The sequence below is a fragment of the Haliotis rubra genome, unplaced genomic scaffold (genome assembly GCF_003918875.1).
Source record: "Haliotis rubra isolate DU_JTF1 unplaced genomic scaffold, ASM391887v1 Scf1986, whole genome shotgun sequence".
Taxonomy (NCBI): domain Eukaryota; kingdom Metazoa; phylum Mollusca; class Gastropoda; order Lepetellida; family Haliotidae; genus Haliotis; species Haliotis rubra.
The window spans coordinates 49,652-74,753 of NW_025765987.1; the positions used below are offsets into that span (position 1 = coordinate 49,652).

General features: G+C 41.7%; 2 protein-coding genes across 2 annotated transcripts; one reads left to right on the forward strand and one right to left on the reverse strand.

The window, feature by feature from the left end:
* Positions 1–1,076: 1,076 nt before the first annotated feature.
* On the reverse strand, positions 1,077–8,901 carry LOC124275113 (docking protein 3-like). The gene is made up of 4 exons (XM_046710597.1): positions 8,833–8,901; positions 6,901–6,995; positions 3,450–3,788; positions 1,077–2,320 (listed from the first exon to the last, which is right to left on the reverse strand). Exons 2-4 carry the CDS (start codon positions 6,914–6,916, stop codon positions 1,785–1,787), a joined length of 891 nt encoding a protein of 296 aa, XP_046566553.1. The 5' UTR covers positions 6,917–6,995; positions 8,833–8,901; the 3' UTR covers positions 1,077–1,784.
* An 8,153-nt stretch (positions 8,902–17,054) lies between these two features.
* LOC124275116 lies at positions 17,055–23,072 on the forward strand. Its single transcript, XM_046710599.1, has one exon. The coding sequence runs from the start codon at positions 17,055–17,057 to the stop codon at positions 23,070–23,072; it is 6,018 nt and encodes a 2,005-aa protein (XP_046566555.1).
* Positions 23,073–25,102: the final 2,030 nt, after the last annotated feature.

The following is a 25,102-nucleotide window of genomic DNA, read 5'->3' on the forward strand; positions in this document are numbered from 1 at the left end:
AATGAGCCCGACACCATGCTTCCCGTGCTGTTCTGTGACTAGGACGTAACGGTTGTCTGACAGCTGGACGTCTGTTATGGATGCCAGCGGTACGTAAACGGTTACGAATGGTCTGGGCACTGATGTTGACATTCGTGGCATTCCTTAACTGCAGGCGATGAGAATTTGCTGTGACGAATCTCTGCCGCAGACATAATGACATAATGGTCATCAGCATGCGACGTGGAACGGGGCCTTCCTAAACGTGGCCGGTCCTGCACCTCCCTGTCATCTGAACCCTTTCAAACGTCAATGAATCACAGATGGGGATTTCTGAAGACGTCGAGCAACCTCACGAATCGAAACGCCATCCTGAAGCCACCCAATCGCCCTTGCTCGATCAAATTCACTCAACGGTTGTCACATTGCGCACTGACAAAATCATCAATGACACTGTTGCAAAGTGTCCAACTTCTTATACCAATCCATGCAAATGCTTCATTGGGACCATGTGATGCACGTGCATGGTTGCATTTGTGTTCCTTGTTCCCGTCCAGGCTAAGGATTATGATCTCAACAATGAGCATTTTGGGCAAATTTTGGGTCCTTTCTTATTTTGTATAATATAACCAATATGGTCATCAACCGTTAAACTGCATTTGTGAATGCTTCCGACGTTACTTTACTGCTATTGTTCAGGATAACAGCTATAGTGTAATATTCGGATGCTACAATTCATTACTACGTGAACACAGCTTACAGCTTAAACATATTGCATGCAACAATTTGAAGACCTGCCATGTCCAACCCAACTCAGTATATGGATTGATGTATGGTGGACAAAAAACACAGAAATGATCGACAAGAGTAAGTCAGCATAGATCGGACATCACAAAGATGTTTGCAACTGAGAGAGTGAGTTTATTTTTACGCCGCACTCACAATATTCCAGCTATATGGTGGCGGTCTGTAAATAATCTGGACCAAACACTCCCGGGATCAACAGCATGAACGTTCATCTGCGCAATTGGGATACGATGACATGTGGCAACCCAGTCAGCGAGCAGGCCAACCGATCCCGATAGTCGCCTTTTACGACAAGCATGGGTTACTAAAGATCAATTCTAACCCGGACCTTCACGGGTCTGTTTGCAATTGAGTCTACCAACACTATGTAATGTCCAGAGCAAATCATTTCAAACTTATGTTATATTTGGGATTACAGTACCTCGGTAAAGCACAGATTCAAGTACTTTTGTTGGGTTGAGTCCCAAACGGGATTCGAACCCACACCCTCAGAGTCAGGGACCTTATCGGCAGCACACAAAATGGCACAAAGCATTAGAATCGAAATGGGCCTCATACATTGTATCCATGTAGGGAGATTATTGAACCCGGATCTTCGTTGGACGAGCGAACACTTTAACCACTAGGCCACCCCACCGCTCGTACATGAAGGGAAAGTGGATTTTAGGAAAATTGAAGTCTTGTCATACAGTCCTGGATAGTTACGTGTCACTGTATCTCTGTCCACAGATGTAAATATCAACGAGATAAGACGGTTCACTGCATATAAGCTGAAGTGGAATAATCAGTTAAACAGAATAGGCAACTCCCCTTTTTGACCGATATGAAATCCTCGAAGTACTTGAAGTGATGTAATGTTGTCAATCCATGCAGAAAATCCGAGTTCTGTGTAAAAAAAACAAATCCCCACCGAGCGGATGCCTTCTTCTATGTCCTTTCCTTTCCTTTCATTTCACAAAGACATTATCAATGACGATTTCCAGAAACGCATGCACGTTTCATTTGCGCAAAAACTTCACATTCTCGTAATCTCGACGAGACTGCATTCGGCGTTCCTTCTTTGGCAAATCAATCACAGTAACCCCACCAGGAACCTGTCTTGCGCTTGCCTGACCTCTGAGATGTTCTGTACTGTTTTCAAGCGATACATCCTCATGACCGATTCGAGTCGATTCCCCGCGTTTCTCTTCACCCAACACATCACTTGCTCCTAATCCTGGTGTAGTCAACGCTTCCCCGTCGTCGTAGACGTATTCATTGGTTGTGTCTGTAAACGTTGGCGACAGATAGATTCCCGTGTCAGATCTACTTGGAATTTCTAATCCAGGTGGGGCTCCGGGTTCTGATCTGGCTCGGAACGTAAATTCTGATCCCGATCCGATGTTCCCTATTGCTGGTCCATCAGCAGTTTTTGGACCAGGTGTTGTTGTCTTTTCACCAGGAGGGTGGCAAAGTTTACTTTTCAATTCTAAAATTCCTCTTCCCCATGTTTCATCTTTCCGTGTGTGTGGCCAATGTTCAGTATAAACGTTTCCTGGAGAAAAAACAGAACTCAATGAATTCAAACGTAAGTAAAGATAACTGACAAATAATGGTCTAACATCGAAGCTACGGACAGCCCATGTCCATGGTCCTTGGATGAGGTTTCTCTGTATACATAAACATCAAAATTGACGATTATCAGTAATGCCACTGTTGAGGATAAATGCCATGGAACTTACACACTGCTGTTACCATATTAAAGTTAACATGAGTGTGTGAGTTGGGTTTTACGCCGCTTTTAACAATATTCCAGCAATACCACCAGAAATAGGCTTCACACATTGTACCCATGTGGGGAATCGAACCCGGGTCTTCGGCGTGACGAGCGACCACTGTAGCCACTAGGTTACCCCACCGCCACAAAGTTAACGTAGACAAAAGGGCAGTATAGCGATATGCCTCCAAAACAACATCTTACACGTTAATTCAGAAACCAGAGAAAGCAATATTCTAGTTTCATGTAAATATCCAATATGTGACCTTATTTATACACCACTGCCCAACGATTTTGCATTCAGCCACAATTACTCCGATCAACTTATCAGCCTTTTGACCAAACAGGGGGTTCTTTAAAACTTTGTCAAAGTACATCTCCATGTTTGTTACATCCCCGAAGTAGACCACGCGGTGATTTTAAATCTCTTAGGTTCTATTACGACCTATAGACACTTTGGCGCTGGCTGTGCAGCAACGCTTCAAGTGGATGTAAATACTCATGGGTAAAGTGAATGTCAAATGTCAGGCCAAAGTATCGGCATGATTGAGCTCTTTATTTATTAGTTAATAAACGCTGCAACTTTCCAGCTATATAATCGAATCGGGACCAGACAACCCGGTGATTGACATCAAGTCCATCGATCTTGGCAACTGGGATACGAAAACATGTGTCAACCAAGTCAGGGAGCTTGACCTCCCGATCCCGTTAGTTGCCTCTTACGACAAGTATGAGTTGCTGAAGACCAATTCTAACCCGGATCTTCGTTTTAGGACCTGACCACCCGATCCCTCATGTGACAAACAAGGGCTGCTAACACGGATCGTTGGTATCATAATGATAGAGCCAGGGGAAAAACATGAAATGGGGTCATTTGATCATGGAAGGCAACAATAAAATAGTTTACCTGTTGGGGTTGTTTTTGTCTTCGGATCACTTTTATCAGTGTTTAGTTTTACCATCTCGTTGATCTTGCGCACGATATTTTTTCCTTTAGTTGTCTCCATCACGAATATCCCTTCCCCAGCCTTGCTCCCTCTGCCCAATTCCACTGAGAAGTAGTTTGGTGACTCGCCGTACCTCCTGATGCAATGGTATGGCCACTCTACAATTATCTCATTTGACGTGACGTTCCGCAGACTGAGTTCGTACTTGCCGATTATCAGATTGTAGACTTCTTGTTTTATGGTCATGGGTGCGCCTTGTGGACCTTCACGGAATACGACCCTGAATGTGTATGTATTTTCTGAAAGTCAGTGAATCATCCATCTTAGAAAAAATCTTTGAATTTGACGTGGCTATTAACAGACTAAGTGATATCATGATATGAAGCAGTCAGCTTCGAATGGCAGGTAGAGAATTGATATTATTTTGAAATTAGGAATAGGAACCTTTGTAAGTTGTTAACTGCAATTTTCTTAGCAATTTCTGAGACGGTGAGTGAGTGAATTACTTATCACGGCATCCAGTGTCTTCCTAAGGAAAAGACAGACAGTTTACCATGGAAGCCATCTTCCAGTACCGATGTTTACTTCCCTTGTACACTTCGGTTCAGTGTGTTATGTTTTAGGCGGTGGGGTAGCCTAGTTGTTAAAGCTTTGACTCGTGTCAAAGTGTTGGCTCGTCACGCCGAAGACCCGGGTTCGATTCCCCACATAGGTACAAAGTGTGAAACTCATTTCTGGTCTCTCCCTCTCTGAAATTGCTGGAAAATTGCTATAAGCTGCGTATAACGATACTCAATTAGTCACTTAAGAGGTTCCTAAACCTACGATCTGAGGTCATTTTCACTCATGAATCCCCCATGTTGGCGTCACCTTCTAAAATGAGGTATTGTAACGGCCAGCGTTTGAATTTAACCTTTCATTTACCGACGTTTCTATGGCTTTCCTGCATACAATTACAACACTTTTATTCACTAGTGTAGACGATACTGGTCTATTTATCAGCATTCATTTACGTAAGAATACAATAAAAATAAAGACTTGTCACTCCTTATATCTGGCACTTAAATAGTGAACTCCACATTACAATAGATCCCTATTTCTGTATGTGACAATAAACCATCGAGATTGGCGTTATTATAGGACCTCCAAAACCACTTGTCATGGATAGAGGTGAAGTATGCCAGAGCGACACTGCGATGTCATCTTTATAGACAATTAGTCCATGATAAGTGGTAATTGTTTCAGCTACAGTGCCTACACATTTTCCTGCAGTACTATTGTTTGGCATATTAGTCTCTTCTCTATTGAGGAGGCTCGTTAGGCTCATTTGTCTAAGGCGCCGCAGTTCGCTGTGCTGAGTTTAGTCCCTCAACTGCGCACGCCCCAAACTTAATGTCCTGAGTTCGAATCCCGGTTTGCACTGATTTTGTTTTTAGGTATTGTTAGCACCACCCCTTTGCTCACTTGCCTGATCACTTGGGGTTATCCTTCCATATTGAGCTGACACGTATAATCGCTTCGATAAATCGTGATAACCGCTTTGTGTTAGTGCTTCGATAATCGTGATAACTGCTAAGTACATGTATAAGTGCTTCGATAAATCGTAATAACGGCTATGTATAATCGCTTCGATAAATCGTGATAACTGCTATGTATTAAGTGCTTCGATAAATCGTGAAAACTGTTAAGTATAAGTGCTTCGAAAAATCGTGATAACTGCTGTGTGTAAGTGCTTCGATAATCGTGATAACTGCTATGTATAATCGCTTCGATAAATCGTGATAACGGCTATGTATAAGTGCTTCTATAAAACGTGATAACTGCTAGGTACTAGTGCTTCGAAAAATCGTGATAACTGCTAGGTGTATTTGCTTCGTTAAATCGTGATAACTGTTAAGTATAAGTGCTTCGAAAAATCGTCATAACTGCTAGGTGTATTTGCTTCGATAAATCGTGATAACTGCTATATATAAGTGCTTCGATAAATTGTGATAACTACTATGTATAAGTGCTTCTATAAATCGTGATAACTGCTAGGTACTAGTGCTTCGATAAATCGTGATAACTGCTAGGTATAAGTGCTTCGATAAATCGTGATAACGGCTATGTATAATCGCTTCGATAAATCGTGATAACGGCTATGTATAATCGCTTCGATAAATCGTGATAACTGCTTTGTATTAAGTGCTTCAAAAAATCGTGATAACTGTTAAGTATAAGTGCTTCGAAAAATCGTCATAACTGCTAGGTGTATTTGCTTCGATAAATCGTGATAACTGCTATGTATAAGTGCTTCGATAAATTGTGATAACTACTATGTATAAGTGCTTCTATAAATCGTGATAACTGCTAGGTACTAGTGCTTCGATAAATCGTGATAACTGCTAGGTATATATGATTCGATAAATCGTGATAACTGCTATGTATAAGTTCTTCGATAAATCGTGATAACTGCTGGGTACTAGTGCTTCGATAAATCGTGATAACTGCTATGTATAAGTGCTTCGATAAATTGTGATAACTGTTAAGTATAAGTGCTTCGATAAATCGTGATAACTGTTAAGTATAAGTGCTTCGAAAAATCGTCATAACTGCTAGGTGTATTTGCTTCGATAAATCGTGATAACTGCTATGTATAAGTGCTTCGATAAATTGTGATAACTACTATGTATAAGTGCTTCTATAAATCGTGATAACTGCTAGGTACTAGTGCTTCGATAAATCGTGATAACTGCTAGGTATATATGATTCGATAAATCGTGATAACTGCTATGTATAAGTTCTTCGATAAATCGTGATAACTGCTGGGTACTAGTGCTTCGATAAATCGTGATAACTGCTATGTATAAGTGCTTCGATAAATTGTGATAACTGTTAAGTATAAGTGCTTCGATAAATCGTGATACACATACCGATGTTGATGTTGCCTTGCCTTTTAACGCCCCGCTCATCAATTTTAGACCAGACAATCCCGTGATTGATATGAAGAGTACCGATCCTACCCGAAGGTGTACGAGGACACGTAATGAACCAAGTAACCTGACCTCCCTGAATTTTGTGTCACCACCATGTTTGTCTTCAGTGTGACATGCATTATTGCTATTCTAGTGACAGGTGTTTGAGTGAGTGAGGGAGTTTAGTTTTACGCCGCACTCAACAACATTCCAGCTATATGGCGGCGGTCTGTAAATAATCGAGTCTGGACCAGACAATCCAGTGATCAACAGCATGAGCAGCGATCTACGAAACTGGTATACGATGACATGTGTCAACCAAGTCAGCGAGCCTGACGACCCGATCCCGTTAGTCGCCTTTTACGACATGCATGTGTTACTGATCAGTTCTAACCCGTATCTTCACTGATAGACAGGTTTTGAACATTGATCATGGTTTCTTAGCTGAGTGGCTTACCTTCTCTCAGCTCCATAATGGGATCTGACTTAGTGTGTTTCCTGTAAGGCAGTAAGTCGTAGCCTAGGTATAGTTTGGTACGGTCACAGGCAGGTCTGAAAGTAAATTGAATGTGTCTGAATACGTAACAAAACCTCATGTCATAGATAACCACTGTGGTCAAATGAAACAATTATTACATTTGGGAAAACGCTTGCTTATGGAATCCGAGAAGGGACATTGTCGCATTGTCGCATTGTCGCCCTCACAAAAACAAGTAAAATGAGGCAAAATAAACCAAAACGCAACACGCGACATCGCGACAACGCGACGATGTCCCTTCCAGGAGTCCATACTTTCTCACATTCTAATTTTGTTTTGAGTCCCATCCACACTCCGAGATAGACAGCCTGCGATATAACCTTCATCCACCAAGCTTTCCACAAGTTTCAGAATACTGGTAGTCTAGACCACATACTCGCATCTCCTAGTGGAATGTCATTAAAATGTCATTAACATAATAAGATGATATCATAAATACATTTCTCCGAGTTTTTGACTGAATGTTTCATGCAAAGCTAACAGACAACGTTGTTTGACTTTCATCAGATGCAAACACTGTACGTACTTCAGACCTTTTTTTCCAAAAGTTGCCGATTGATACCGCTAATGTTCAAATATAGGGCGGAGATTAGAATCATTTGATACAACTTAACATCTGCTTTATATTCAAGGAACACAGCCATTGCATTCAGGAATATTGACGTGTAAGTAGAATAGGAGAAGAAGACCTATTTTCAGTTCAATCTGATTTGATTGAAACGTCTTTCAACTATTGGTCGTCATGTCGTATCCGTTACGCATGGTCATACATCTTCTGTTGTAGAGTCGCAAGGAAATATCTTATTCTGCATTTTCACCACTTACTAAATTCATTCTAAATTGTTAAACTATCAGCGTGGTCTGAAAATTCAAATCTGAACACAATATAATTAAAAAACACTCGGTATTTTTCGGATGATACCTATATAAACACATATTATGTTTCAAAGTCAAACAAATGAATCCAAAGGTTACACAGAACGGGGCGGTGGGGTAGCCTAGTGGTTAAAAGCGTTGGCTCGTCACGCTGAAGACCCGGGTTCGAATCCCAACATGGGTACAATGTGTGAAACCCATTTCTGGTGTTCCCCGCCGTGATGTTGCTGGAATATTACTACAAGCGGCGTAAAACCAAACTCAGTCAGTCAGTCAGTCAGTTACACAGAACAGACCTGGAACTGTTGGCGACAACATGGTCTCGGTTCATGTATAGTCGAAAATTCGATTGCAGACAATAATATCTTCCCTGAAGTCAATTATAATATCATATCGTAAATGTAAGTATAAACTGAGTAGATGAAAACATCTCCACGTAGCTGACATGATCGTCAATGGAAAAGAATTATCTTCTCCGTACATGACAATATTTCCTACGCAGATGAAAGGATCTTCTACGAATATAACTTGAACTTCTGTGTAGAAGAATTATCTTCTACACAAAGATGAAAATATCTCCTACCTAGATGAAATGACCTTCTACGAAAAGAACATGGTCTTCTATGGAGAAGAACTACCTTCTACGTATATGAAAATATCTCCTCCTTAGATGAAAGGATATTCTACGAAAACTATTTATCTTCTCTGTAGGAGAAATTATCTTTTGCATAATAATGAAAATATCTCATATGTAGATCAAAGGATCTTCCACGAAAACACACCTCTCTTCTGCGAATGAGAACCTATCTTCTGTATATATGAAATTATTTCCTACGTACATGAAAGGATCTTCTACAAAAACAAAACGATCTACGTAGAAGAAATGATCCTACATAGATGAAAGGATCTGCTACGAAAACAAATTGTTCTATGTGGAAGAAAGCATCATTTGCGTAGATGAACGGAACAACTTACGTTGTAGTCTCACGGTTCAGGATATATTCCCACTCGCTCAGGGACAGAAGGTTGAATGTGAGTACATTAACAAGGAAGTAAAACAACACGACGGCTAGCTTGTCATGAGATACGGGTGACGTCGGTTTAGTCGCACAGCAGATATATTTAGTGAACTTACAGGAAAAGGATGTTGCAAGTAGCAAATGGGTTGGTGTGACAATGGAAAGCTGACGTGAGATTGTGTCAAGAGGGCTGATCTAAATTAGGAAGAGTGGTGTGGGTTCCTTCTGTGATATGAGGCAGGGTGACTGTGTATGTGATATGAGGCAGAATAACTGTTTATGTGATATGAGGCAGGATAACTGTGTATGCGAGATGAGGCAGAATAACTGTTTATGTGAGATGAGGCAGGATAACTGTATATGTGATATGAGGCAGGGTGACTGTTTATGTAATATGAGGCAGGAGAACTGTTTATGTGATATGAGGCAGGACAACTGTATATGAGATATGAAAGCAGGGTGACTGTTTATGTGATATGAAGCAGGATAACTGTTGGTGTGATATGAGGTGAGAACTGTATATGTGATATGAAAGCAGGGTGACTGTTTATGTGATATGAGGCAGGATAACTGTTGGTGTGATATCAGGCAGGACAACTGTGTATGTGATATGATGCAGGGTAACTCTTTATGTGATATGAGGCAGGATAACTGTGTATATGATATGAGGCAGGATAACTGCTTATGTGATATGAGACAGGATCACTGTTTATGTGAGATGAGGTAGCACAACTGTTTATGCGAGATGAGGCAGCATAACTGTGTATGTGATATGAGGCGGGATAAATGTTTATGTGATATGAGGCAGGGTGACTGTTTATGTGATATGAGGCAGGATAACTGTTTATATGATATGATGCAGGGTGACTGTGTATGATATATGAGGCAGGATAACTGTGTATGTGATATGATGCAAGACAACTTTTTTATGTGATATGAGGCAGGATAACTGTTTATGTGAGATTAGGCAGGATAACTGTTTATGTGATATGAGGCAGGACGACTGTTTATGTGATATGATGCAGGATAACTGTTTATGTGAGATTAGGCAGGATAACTGTGTATGTGATATGAGGCAGGATAACTGTATGTGATATGAGGCAGGATAACTGTTTATGTGATATGAGGCAGGATAACTGTTTATGTGAGATGAGTCAGGATAACTGTTTATGTGATATGAGGCAGGATAACTGTTTATGTGATATGAGGCAGGACAACTGTGTATGTGAGATGATGCAGGATAACTGTGTACGTGATATGATGCAGGACAACTGTTTATGTGATATTAGGCAGGATAACTGTGCATGTGAGATGAGGCAGGGTGACTGTTTATGTGATATGAGGCAGGGTGACTGTGTATGTGGGATGATGCAAGATAACTTTTTATGTGATATGAGGCAGGATAACTGTTTATGTGAGATGAGGCAGGATAACTGTGTATGTGATATGAGGCAGGACAACTGTTTATGTGATATTAGGCAGGATAACTGTGTATGTGAGATGAGGCAGCACAGAAATCTGTTTAATTGATATAAGGCAGGACAAATGTGTATGTGAGATGAGGCAGGATAACTGTGTCCGTGTACGTGATATGAGTGCGGATAAGTGTTTGGCGTGAGATGAGGCAGGATAACTGTTTATGTGATATGAGGCAGGATAACTGCATTGCGTGATATGAGGCAGGATAACTGTTTATGTGATATGAGGCAGGATAACTGTGGATAATGTGATGAGATGAGGCAGGATATAACTGTTTATGTGAGATGAGGCAGGATAACTGTTTATGTGAGAGATGGCAGGACGATAACTGTTTATGTGAGATGAGACCAGGATAATAACTGTTTATGTGATATGAGGCAGGATAACCAGTTTATGTGAGATGAGGCAGGAGATAACCTGTATGTGCAGGGATGACTGCAGGACGGATAAGGGTATTTTATGTGATATGAGGCAGGAGGATAACTGTTATGGAGATGAGGCAGGAGATAACCGTAGCCGGAGATGAGGCAGGATAACCTGTTTATGTGGAGAGATGAGGCAGGGATAAATCTGTTTATGTGATATGATGCAGGGTAACTGTTTATGTGAGATGAGGCAGGGATAACTGTTATGTGTGAGATGAGGCAGGAGATAACTGTTTATGTGAGATGGAGGCAGGAGATAACTGGTTTATGTGAGAGATGAGGTAACTGTTTATGTGAGGTGTGATGCAGGGTAACTAAGGATGTGAGGATGATGCAGGACAATCCATTTATGTGATATGATGAGAGCAGGATAACTGTTTATGTGATATGAGGCAGGGAACAACTGTTTATGCGTGATGATGCAGGGTAGGAGATAACTGTTTATGCAGGATGATGACTGGCAGGGATAACTGTGAGGATGTGATATGATGCAGGGTAACTGTTTATGTGAGATGAGGCAAGTGATAACTGTTTATGTGAGATGAGGAGGCAGGAGATGAACTGTTTATGCAGGATAACCGTGGCGATATATGAGGCAGGATAACCGTGTATGCGGAGATGAGGCAGGATAACTGTTTATGTGATATGATAACCAGGATAACTGTTTATGTGAGAGATGAGGCAGAGATAACTGTGTATAGTGAGATGGAGGCAGGATAACTGTTTATGTGAGATAGGAGGCAGGATAACTGTTTATAGGATATAGAGGCAGGACAACTGTGTATGTGAGATGAGGCAGGAGGATAACTGCATATGTGATATGAAACAGGGATGACTGTTTATGTGATATCCATAGAGGCAGGATAACTGTGTATGTGAGATGAGGCAGGGTAACATGGTTTATGTGATATGAGGCAGGATAACTGTTTATGTGATATGAGGCAGGATAACTGTTTATGTGATATAGGAGGCAGGACAACTGTTTATGTGATATGAGGCAAGATGTGGCAGGGATAACGATATAGAGTGGAGGACATAGACTGTTTAGGGTGACTATATGTGAGGAATAGGATAACTGTATGTGATATGAGATGGATAAGGATAACTGTGTATGTGATATGAGGCAGAGGGTGACTGTTTATGTGATATAAAGGCAGGAGGAGATGTTTATGTGTGAGATGATGCAGGACAACTGTATGTATGTGATGATATGAAAGCAGGAGGTAACTAGGATTTATGTGATATCAAGGAGGTGCATAGGGAAAGGCTGTGTATGTGGAGTATGGAGGCAGAAAGGACAACTGTTTATATGAGGTGAGGCAGGGTAACTGTTTATACAGATATGAGGTGCATGGAATTAACCTGTGTATGTGATATGATGGAAGGAACCGTTTATGGAGATAATGCTTAAAGCGTGCTATGTGGATAATGAATTGAGGTTGACATGTGATAGATGCAGGATAACTGTTTGTGAGATGAATTTTAGGATAACTGTTTATGTGATATGGAGGCAGGGTAACTGGATATGGATGAGATGAAAGGCAGGATAACTGTTTATGTGAGATGAGGGGAGGCAGGATAACTGTTTATATGATATAAAGGAAGGGTAAACTGTTTATGTAGATAGTAGGCAGGATAACTGTATGTGAGATGAGGCAAAGGATAATGTGTATGACATAGGAAGGGTAACTATTTTATGAGTATGATGCAATTTGAGTGTTTATGTGATGAGATGAAAGGAAGTTTATGTAACTGTGTATGGTAAGATGAATGAGAAGGATAACTGTGGATATGTGATATGAGGGCAGGATAACTGTTTATGTGATATAGAGAGGGGTGACACAGAAAGAGGTTGACTGTTTAGGGAGCAGGATATGAGTCAGATCAGGCAGGATAACTGTTTATGTGAGATGAGGCAGGATAACTGTTTATGTGAGATGAGGCAGGATAACTGTTTATGTGAGATGAGGCAAGGATAACTGTGTACGTGTGATATGAGGCAGGACAACTGTTTATGTGCGTATGAGGCAGGATAACTGTTTATGTGATATGAGGCAGGACAAGACAACCGTACGGCAGGACAACGCAGGATACGGACAACTGGATACGACCAGACCACGAGGACCACGATAACCAACAGCGGAATAACCACGGCCATGCGGATAACTGGTCGATAACCAGGATAACCAGCGGAGAAACGGAGATGCGGTGGAGATAACTGCATAACGACCGAACGCGGTGGATGGATAACCGGTAACCATGGATACGACCGACGACGATCGAACACGATAACCACGCACGATAACCGGTAACCATGGATAACGGATACGATAACGACCAGCCGGACCAGGATAACCGATATGCGGATAACTGGATAACCCGTATGACAACCGGAACATGCGGACCAGCGGACCGGTGGATACGAACGAGGTAAAACGCGGAAGGATAACTGGCGATAACGGACATGATAACGGCGGATAACCAGACACGATAACCACGGCGGACAACTGGATAACCCGTACGGATACGATAACCAGCGGATAATCACGGCGGATATGCGGACAACCAGCCTACGACTGCGGACAGGATAACCGGATACGATAACGGATGGATAACGACCAGTGGAAATGCGGATAACCGGTATGGACATGGACACACAAAGATAACGACGAGAAATACAACTGCGGATACGGAAGGAATGGATAACCGGTATGGATAACCAGGATAACGAGATAACAGGAAATGCGGACCGTGGCAGGATAACCCGTCAGGATAACCCGGTATCCCAGGATAACCGTACGCCGAGGCAGGATAATCGATATGGACAGACAACTGAAACCCGCGGAGACAAGGATAATCGGAGGAAGGATAACGGTGACAACGGACATGGATAACCGGATATGGACAATGCGGATATGCGGACTGCATGCGGACAAGGAAATGGAGGGACGAACGTACGCGGACCAGCGGATGGACAACCGGATCCAACTGCGGACCAAGGACACGACGGACAACTGACCAGTGGATGCAGGCGGACCGGATAACCACGGACCAGGAAATGAGGCATGGAGGCAGGATAACATGTGGATAACCACGGAAAAGGATATGGATAACCAGTGGAGGACAACAGGACCAGGCCACACAGGAACTGAAGGTGAATGGACAGAATCCAATGAGGCAGGATAACTGCATGGATAACCAGTGGAGGAGACATGATGGAAATGAGGCACACTGTGGAGATCATGTGGATAACCACAGACCAGATGAGGTGAAGGCCGGATGAACTGGATAACTATGTGGAGATGGAATGAGGCAGGATAACTGTGTCATGTGAGATGAGGCAGGATAACTGTGTATGTGATATGAGACAGGATAACTGTTTATATGTGATATGAGGCAGGATAACTGTTTATGTGAGATGAGGCAGGATAACTGTGTGTATGTGAGATGAGAGCAGGAAAACTGTTTATGTGATATGAGGCAGGGTAACTGTTTATGTGATGATAAGGCAGGATAATATCTATGTGATATGATGCAGGGTAACTGTTTATGTGAGATGAGGCAGAGTAACTGTTTATGTGATATGAGGCAGGATAACTGTTTATGTGATATGAGGTAGGGATGACTGTTTATATGTGAAATGAGGCAGGATAACCTGTATGTGATATGTGATATGAGGCAGGATAACCTATGTATGAGATAGGATGCAGAATAAGGTGTTTATGTGAGATGAGGCAGGATAACAGGATAACTGTTTATGTATATGAGATGAGGATAACTGTTTATGATGAGACAAATGTTTATGTGGGATATAGAGGCAGAGTAACTGTTTAGATAAGAGGCAGGATATGATGCAGGATAACTGTTTATGTTAGGAGAGGGTGACTGTTTAAGTGAGATGATGCAGGATAACTGTTTATGTGAAATGAGGAAGGAGTAACTGTTTTATGTGATGATGCCAGATAACTGTTGCAGAAGGATAACTGTTTATGTGATATGATGCAGGGTAACTGTTTATGTGAGATGAGGCAGGACAACTGTTTATGTGATATGAGGCAGGGTGACTGTTGATGTGAAATGAGGCAGGTTGACTGTGTATGTGAGATGAGGCAGGATAACTGTGTATGTCAGATGAGGCAGGATAACTGTGTATGTCAGATGAGGCAGGATAACTGTGTATGTGATATGAGGCAGGATAACTGTTTATGTGATATGAGGAAGGGTAACTGTGTATGTGAGATCAGGCAGGACAAATGTCTATGTGACATGAGGCAGGATAAATGTTTATGTGAGATGAGGCAGGGTGACTGTTTATGTGATATGAGGCAGGGTGACTGTGTATGTGATATGAGGCAGGATAACTCTGTATGTGAAATGAGGGAGGATAACTGTGTACGTGAGATGAGGCAGGGTGACTATGTATGTGATATGAGGCAGGATAACTGTTTATGTGATAAGATGCATGATAACTGTGTATGTGATATGAGGCAGGATAACTGTTTATGTGAGATGAGGCGTGATAACTGTGTATGTGATATGAGGCCGGGTAACTGTGTATGTGGTTTGAGGCAGGACAACTGTTTATGTGAAATGAGGCAGGACAACTGTTTATGTGATATGGTGCAGGGTATCGGTTTATGTGAGATGAGGAAGGGTAACTGTGTATGTGAGATCAGTCAGGACAAATGTCTATGTGACATGAGGCAGGATAAATGTTTATGTGAGATGAGGCAGGGTGACTGTTTATGTGATATGATGCAGGGTGACTGTGTATGTGATATGAGGCAGAATAACTGTGTATGTGAGATGAGGCAGGATAACTGTTTATATGATATGAGGCAGGAGATAACTGTTTATGTGAGATGAGGCAGGACATAACTGTTTATGTGATATGATGCAGGGTGACTGTTTATGTGATATGATGCAGGGTAACTGTTTATGTGAGATGAGGCAGGATAACTGTTTATGTGAGATGAGGCAGGAGATAACTGTTTATGTGAGATGAGGCAGGATAACTGTTTATGTGAGATGAGGCAGGAGATAACTGTTTATGTGAGATGAGGCAGGAGATAACTGTTTATGTGATATGATGCAGGGTAACTGTTTATGTGAGATGAGGCAGGATAAGTGTTTATGTGAGATGAGGCAGGATAAGTGTTTATGTGAGATGAGGCAGGATAACTGTTTATGTGATATGAGGCAAAGAGATAACTGTTTATGTGAGATGAGGCAGGAGATAACTGTTTATGTGAGATGAGGCAGGGTAACTGTTTATGTGATATGATGCAGGGTGACTGTTCTGTCACATGTGACAAGTTTGTATGTATTGTATTTTAGTAACCCGTGTTAGGGTTAGGTTTGGTTTTCGGTGGCCCATGCTTGTCGTAGAGGTGACTGATGGGATCGGGTGGTCAGGCTCGCTGGCTGGGTTGACACATGTCATTGGTTCCCAATTGTATGGATCAATGCTTATGCTGTTGATTACTGGATTGTCGGGTCCAGACTGTTGTTTTCAGACCGCTGCCATATAGCTGGAATATTGCTGAGTGTGGCGTAAAACTAAACTCATTCACTCACTTATGTATTTGCAGTATGTTTTGCACAATTTATTTTAGTGGTATGCACTGCGCAATCTTCTGTGTCGCATCTCACCGGAAGATCCTGGTTTTAGGTTTCAGTTTGTTATGGATCGCACACGCGATGTTTTTTAGTAATTTGGTTTTAAGGCATTGCATGCCAAACTCCAGTTCCCCATGGTGTAAGTACACACTCAATATGTTTGATAGTGTTTTGCAGTACATTGTAACCCATATTTCTATTATTTAATGTAAATTTGGTTCGAATTTCTATCAGACTCTTTCAGAGTTAATGCCATGTGCCTTTTAAACTGAATGAAGCATTCATAAAATCTCTTTCTGCTAACTTTGGCTAGGAAAACGTGTGTATTTTGGCCCATGTGTTTAGAACTTTAGATTGTAATATGTTTTGGCAATATAAGTAATTATCTGTTTTCTTATTGTAGCAATTTACCACACGATTGAGGAATAAAAAGCTTACAGCACAGTAAATTGACCACGACCTCTTCTGGAGTTGAAGACATTGGGAATTGTCAGTAATTGGACAGGACCATTACTGGAAGCAGACAATAATTTTGAAAGACAATTTCTGAGTATGGAACGCCACACTGGCCCAAAATTATTAAATGAAATAGTGATATGAACATTATTCATGAACATATCTACAAAGAATTGTGTTGATATACAGACACATGAATATGGCAGAGGGTAAGCCTTCGGATTCAAATATGGATGAGTCATCATCACAAGTTGTTGATAGTGAGGAAGTTCTTGATAGTGGTGACGTTCAAAAGCGAAAAAGAACATTAACTGATAAAGGTCAAAGTTTATATGAATCACACAGACAGGATTTTAATGATAAACTTGACTCAGCTTGGCATGTTGTTGCTGTGCAAATAGACAACATCAGGAAGGGTGAATTGGATCTACAGACATTAAGAAAATATGAGAAAGACTTGAGAAGCAATTTTGACAAACAAAGAGACATTTTCATTGATTTTGTTGCTTTCCTAAACAGAACTGGTACGGAAGAAAGTACACATGACTTTGACATGCTAAAGGATAAATTCAGTAGTTTTGCAATGCAAATGGACAGTGCTGTTCGTGACATTGATACACAAATTGACAATGCAGTAAAGGAAAGGTCTGTGCCTTCACATGCATCTGGTTCACAAAATTCACAAGCCAGTTCTTACATGGCAAGGAAGTTGGCCAAAGCGGAAGCAACAAAGGCTGCTATAGATTATGCAGCAAAAGAAGCCAGTCTACTAAGACAAAGTGCTATTATTGATGAAGAAAATCAAGTCGCCGCAGCCCGAGCAAAACGAAGATTGGCTGAACTTGAAGCAGACCGCCATTTCCTACAACAACAGAAAGCTGCAGCTGAAGCAGAAGCTGAAGTAAAAGCCCTGCAGGCGGTTGGACAACAAATTTCTCTTCCAGAGGAAGATCCAAGAAAGCGGACACAGGCTTATGTCAAAAATTTAAGTCAGACAGAGTACAATTACCCTAAACAGCAATACAATCATCAGACTGCAGAACAGATGAGTGATCGCGATGAAAACACAGGTGTGAAATCTTATCAACTTAACCCAAACGCTGAAGTTTACACACCCACACATCAAGCAATGGACATTTCACGTTTCCTGTTGAGGAAAGATCTACTGTTCTCACGGCTCTACAGCTTTAACGACCAGCCAGAGGCATACCGCACGTGGAAGGCAGGATTCCTAAGCGTAATGGAGGACATGAGTGTTTCGCCAAGTGAGGAGCTCGACCTGATGGTGAAGTGGTTAGGTCCAGAATCAGGAAAACATTCATTAAGTATTAAGACTGCGAATGCTCACAACCCTCAGGTAGCTGTCGAACTGCTATGGCAGCGACTGGATGAGCGATATGGTGCTCCTGAAATGGTTGAAGCATCTCTGAAAGCTCGGCTAGCACGCTTTCCTAAGTTGACTATTAGAGACAATAAGAAACTTTATGAACTGTCAGACTTAGTAAATGAGATAGAGTCGGTGAAAAGTTGTGAGAGATACAGCATTTTGCTTGCATATTTTGATTCATCAGTAGGAGTTATCCCTATTGTTCAAAAACTGCCTCATTCATTGCAAGAAAAGTGGACAAGCCACGCCACTAATTATAAAGATAAGCATAATGTCTCATTCCCTCCATTCTCTGTGTTTGTAGAGTTCTTGCGAAGAACAAGCAAAATGAGAAATGACCCTAGCTTTGCATATGAAACTGGCTCAAGTGTACCGCACACACAAGACAAATCTCTATCTACATTCAAACAGGCGCGCCCCTCTGTCAATTCGAGGAAGACTGATGTGGCAGAGAGCAAATCTGCAGACAGCCAAACTTTGTGTCCGCTACACAAAACAAAACATTCTCTGAATCAGTGCAAGGCTTTCAGAATGAAGGAGTATGAGGAAAGGAAAGAGTTTTGGAGAAGAAATCGCATTTGCTACAAATGCTGTGCATCTACTGAGCACATAGCAAAAATGTGCAACCAAGCAGAGAAGTGTGGAGAGTGCAATAGTCGTACACATGCTACAGCGCTTCATGTTGTCAACTACCCAAAAGGTAATCGTAGTCCCACATCGCCAAGAGATAATGGCGGGGAGCATGAACAGACTTTCAGGAAAAGTACACAAAATGACTCCATTTCTATAAAGTGCACTCAGATATGTAGGAACGGGTTCAGTGGAAAGTCTTGTGCCAAGACGGTTCTTGTAAATGTACACCCCAAAGGGCAACCAGACTTTACAGTGAAGATGTATGCTTTGCTCGATGACCAGAGTAACTCAACTTTGGCACGAACAGAGTTCTTTGACGCATTCAATGTGAAATGTGATGAAATACCATATACACTTTCTTCATGCTCAGGTGTGATGGAGACTTCTGGAAGGAAAGCATCAGGTTTTATTGTTGAGCCTCTTGATTGTAGTAGCAGTCTTGAACTTCCAGCAATTATCGAATGCAATTCTAAACCCAATCAGAGGGATGAAATACCCACTCCTGAAGTCGCGAGCCACTACTCGCATCTCAACGATATTGCAAGTTTCATTCCTCCAATAGACAATTCATGTGATATTCTTTTGCTCATCGGACGGGACATGATCCAAGCGCACCATGTTTATGACCACCGCATCGGGCCAGGTAATACACCATATGCACAAAAATTACCTTTGGGTTGGGTAATTATTGGTGAGAGTTGTATCGGCAAGGTACACAAACCAGACTTTGTGAATGTCAGTAAGACAAATCTTCTACCAAGCGGAAGACCTACAGTCTTCAAACCATGTCCAAACTTATTCAGTGTGAAAGAACTGTGTGCACCATGTTGTATGCAGCAATGTGAAAACTCTATTGGAGACACAGTGTTTCATCTAGGCAAAGATGATGACAAACCCGGATTGTCTATTGAAGATCAGCAATTTCTTCAAATAATGGACAAAGAAATGTACAAAGGGAGTGAAGGTAACTGGATTGCACCAGTTCCATTCAAGTCGACCAGACCCCTTCTCCCAAATAACAGATGTCAAGCGATGAAACGAGCAAGGACACTAGATAGAAGTATGAAACAGGACTCTGTTAAGAGACAGCATGTTATGGACTTCATGGCTAAGATTTTTGACAACAACCATGCGGAAAAAGCCCCACCCTTGAAAGAAAATGAAGAATGCTGGTATTTGCCATTGTTTGGTGTTTACCACCCCAGAAAACCTAATCAGATCCGTATGGTATTCGACTCTTCTGCTCCATACAAAGGTGTATCATTGAACAATGTTTTGTTACAAGGGCCTGACATGATAAACAGTCTTCTCGAAATTCTTCTCAGGTTTCGAAAACATCAGGTGGGAGTAATGGGAGACATACAGCAGATGTTCTATTGCTTCCAAGTCAGAGAGGATCACAGAAATTATCTACGATTTTTTTGGTATGAAGATAACAACCCAAACAAGGAGCTGACTGAGTACCGAATGAGGGTACATGTCTTCGGTAACAGCCCATCTCCAGCCATAGCAGCCTATGGTCTACACAAAACTGCAGAAGAAGCCAGAGACATGTTTGGGGAAGATGTGGTGAACTATGTCAAAAGTGACTTTTATGTTGATAATGGACTTCTGTCAAAACCCACTGCAAGTGAAGTAGTCGATCTCGTGAAGAGAACGCAGCAAGATTTGAAAAACTTCGGTAACATTCGACTGCACAAGATCATTTCAAATAATCATGAAGTGATGAAATCCTTCCCCAATGATGACTTGGCCAAGGATTTGAAAGACTTAAACTTTGACGGCGACAAACTTCCGCTACAGAGGAGCCTCGGAATGTTGTGGGATGTCAAGACCGACACGTTCACATTCAGATGGTCAGGTGAGAAGAAGCCGTACACAAAGCGGGGTGTCCTCTCAACCATCAATAGTGTGTATGATCCCATGGGATTTGTTGCACCAGTTATCATTCAAGGAAAGGTGCTCCTCAGGGAGTTGATAAATCAGGAAGTTGATTGGGATGATCCCCTACCAAGTGAATATCAGGAGGAATGGGAAAGCTGGAGAGACTCTTTAAGTGCACTGGAACAGCTGAACATTCCTAGAGCATTTTTACAACAAACCTTTGAAGAAATTGAGAAACAAGTACAAGTGTACGCAGATGCCTCAGGAAAAGCAATTTCAGCTGTGGCATATCTTGTTGGACAAAATGAAAAAGGATCAGAAATGGGTTTTCTCCTTGGAAAATCAAAAGTTGCTCCAGCGCATGGACATACAATTCCTCGTCTTGAGTTATGTGCATCTGTATTGGCAGTAGAAATTGGGAGCATAGTATGTGAGAGTCTAGAAGCGCCATGTTCATCTGTTCAATACTTCACGGACAGTCGCATTGTACTTGGGTACATTTCTAATGAAATTAGAAGATTTCAAGTGTACATAGCCAACAGAGTAGCAACTATCAGAAAGTTTTCTTCTCCACAGCAGTGGAACTATGTTGAGACAGGTACAAACCCAGCAGACTGTGGAACAAGATTTATGCCGGCAAGCATAATAGGAGATAGCAAATGGCTAAATGGCCCATCTCAACTCCCTAGGAAATCAGACACCACAGAGACAGTGATGAGCCCTGACATGGATCAAGACTATGAATTACAAAGTGAAGTAAGGTCATGTGTCAGAAAGGTTGACAAGTCACAACCACAATTTCACATTCAGCGTTTTGAGAGATTTTCGGATTGGAAGAAACTTGTACGTGCTATAGTGAGACTCCAGAGTATCGCACGCGATAGACATCACATCTCTCCAAGTGCCTTTTCAAGTGCAGATGCTTACATCACAGCTGAAAACTTCATCATTCGTCAAGTTCAGTGTGAAAACTATGCTGAAGACATACAGCGCATCCGCTCTAAAATGTCCTTATTGAAGGACAGCCCACTCTATTCAGTGAATCCACTCATTGACGAAGACGGAATGCTCAGGATAGGTGGCCGTCTCAACAAAGCAGAATTAGAAGTTGGCTTAAAAAATCCACTGATCATACCTGGTCGTCATCACATAGCGCTACTCCTAGTTCTCATGTACCATGAGCAAGTGAATCATCAAGGACGTCACTTCACGGAGGGAGCCGTTAGAGCTGCGGGCCTGTGGATCACCAGCGGCAAGCGCCTAATAAACTCTGTGATTTTCAAGTGTGTGAAGTGTCGCAAACTGCGAGGCCGAGGCGCTGAACAGAAGATGGCAGATTTGCCAAAGGATCGCCTAACTCCATGTCCTCCATTTACTTATGTAGGCGTGGACACATTCGGCCCATGGTCCGGCACCACACGACGCACCAGGGGAGGACAGGCAAATAGCAAGCGTTGGGCTTTGTTGTTCACTTGCCTTGTCATCAGAGCCGTCCACATAGAGGTGATAGATGAGCTGAGTACCTCGGCTTTTATCAACGCGCTGAGGCGCTTCATATCCATCAGAGGTAAAGTGAAGGAATTCCGTTCGGACAGGGGCACAAATTTCACTGGAGCTTGCAGTGTTCTCAATGTGAATGTCATAAATGTAGAGGATGAGCCAATTAAAAGGTTCCTGTCCGATAACAAGGCTAGTTGGATCTTCAATCCACCTCAGGCATCCCATATGGGAGGTGTATGGGAGAGGATGATTGGAGTAGTGAGAAGAATCCTAGACTCTATGCTAGCAAATGTGTCTCATAGAAATCTCACTCATGATGTGTTGACAACACTAATGGCAGAAATCTGTGCAATTGTTAATGCAAGACCAATAGTACCAGTTTCCTCGGACCCTGAAGTTCCAGGTATATTAAGTCCCTCTTCTTTGTTGACGCTCAAGTCAGATCATGCGGAGAATCTTGTGACAAACTGTAACATGACAGATTTGTATCAGTCTCAGTGGAGGCTAGTGCAAGCACTCGCTGAACAATTTTGGTCAAGGTGGAAAACTGACTATCTTCATACCCTACAGGCTAGACGTAAGTGGTTTGACAGTAAACCTAACATTGAGCAAGGCGATGTTGTTCTTCTGAGAGAAAAGGACACTGTTCGCAATGAATGGCCTATTGGACTGGTCGAAAATGCCATTCAGAGTGAGGATGGCAAAATACGAAAAGCTGTTATTCGTGGTATCCGCGAGAACTCTGTGTTGAAACTAACTCGCCCAATCACAGAACTTGTGTTGCTGATGAAAGTATCAGCAAATGACTTATAAATTTTAGACTGCACAAAGGCTTTGAGAAGTTTAGAATATATTGCATTTCCTTAAGATTTTGAGTAATCTTAACAGATGATGGACATTTTCTTGTAGTTTATTATACATGCTTTTGAATGTTTTGATGTATTGTATTAATTTGGTGATTTATATGATATCTTTCACAAGATATCAGACGGGGAGTGTTCTGTCACATGTGACAAGTTTGTATGTATTGTATTTTAGTAACCCGTGTTAGGGTTAGGTTTGGTTTTCGGTGGCCCATGCTTGTCGTAGAGGTGACTGATGGGATCGGGTGGTGAGGCTCGCTGGCTGGGTTGACACATGTCACTGGTTCCCAATTGCATGGATCAATGCTTATGCTGTTGATTACTGGATTGTCGGGTCCAGACTGTTGTTTTCAGACCGCTGCCATATAGCTGGAATATTGCTGAGTGTGGCGTAAAACTAAACTCATTCACTCACTTATGTATTTGCAGTATGTTTTGCACAATTTATTTTAGTGGTATGCACTGCGCAATCTTCTGTGTCGCATCTCACCGGAAGATCCTGGTTTTAGGTTTCAGTTTGTTATGGATCGCACACGCGATGTTTTTTAGTAATTTGGTTTTAAGGCATTGCATGCCAAACTCCAGTTCCCCATGGTGTAAGTACACACTCAATATGTTTGATAGTGTTTTGCAGTACATTGTAACCCATATTTCTATTATTTAATGTAAATTTGGTTCGAATTTCTATCAGACTCTTTCAGAGTTAATGCCATGTGCTTTTTAAACTGAATGAAGCATTCATAAAATCTCTTTCTGCTAACTTTGGCTAGGAAAACGTGTGTATTTTGGCCTATGTGTTTAGAACTTTAGATTGTAATATGTTTTGGCAATATAAGTAATTATCTGTTTTCTTATTGTAGCAATTTACCACACGATTGAGGAATAAAAAGCTTACAGCACAGTGACTGTGTATGTGATATTAGGCAGGAGATAACTGTTTATGTGATATGATGCAGGGTAACTGTTTATGTGAGATGAGGCAGGGTAACTGTTTATGTGATATGATGCAGGGTAACTGTTTATGTGAGATGAGGCAGGATAACTGTGTATGTGAGATGAGGCAGGATAACTGTTTATGTGATATGATGAAGGGTAACTATTTATGTGATATGATGCAGGGTAACTGTTTATGTGAGATGAGGCAGGGTAACTGTTTCTGTGATATGATGCAGGGTAACTGTTTATGTGAGATGAGGCAGGATAACTGTGTATGTGAGATGAGGCAGGATAACTGTTTATGTGATATGATGAAGGGTAACTATTTATGTGATATGAGGCAGGGTAACTGTTTATGTGAGATGAGGCACGACAACTGTGTATGTGAGATGAGGCAGGATATTTGTTTATGCGATATGAGACAGGGTGACTGTTTATGTGAAATGAGGCAGAGTGACTGTGTATGTAAGATTAGGCAGGATAACTGTTTATGTGATATTAGGCAGGAGATAACTGTTTATGTGAGATGGGGCAGGGAGACTGTTTATGTGATATGAGTCAGGATAACTGTGTATGTGATATGAGGCAGGATAACAGTGTATTTGAGATGAGGCAGGATAACTGTGTATGTGATATGAGGCAGTATAACTGTGTATGTGATATGAGGGAGGATAACTGTGTATGTGGTATGAGGCCAGGTAACTGTGTATGTGGTATGAGGCAAGACAACTGTTTATGTGATATGGTGCAGGGTATCGGTTTATGTGAGATGAGGAAGGATAACTGTGCATGTGAGATCAGGCAGGACAAATGTCTATGGACATGAGCCAGGATAAATGTTTATGGGAGATGAGGTAGGGTGACTGTTTATGTGAGATGAGGCAGGATAACTGTGTATGTGAGATGAGGCAGGGTGACTGTTTATGTGATATGATGCAGGGTAACTGTTTATGTGAGATGAGGCAGGATAATTGTTTATGTGATATGAGGCAGGGTGACTGTTTATGTGAAATGAGGCGGAGTGACTGTGTATGTAAGATTAGG

Coding starts and splice junctions, on each gene's coding strand:
- LOC124275116 (XM_046710599.1), top strand. CDS start 17,055: ATGGCAGAGGGTAAGCCTTCGGATTCAAATATGGATGAGTCATCATCA.
- LOC124275113 (XM_046710597.1), bottom strand. Junction 2,321..3,449: donor GACAAAAACAACCCCAACAG/GTAAACTATTTT, acceptor TTTTTTCTCCAG/GAAACGTTTATACTGAACAT.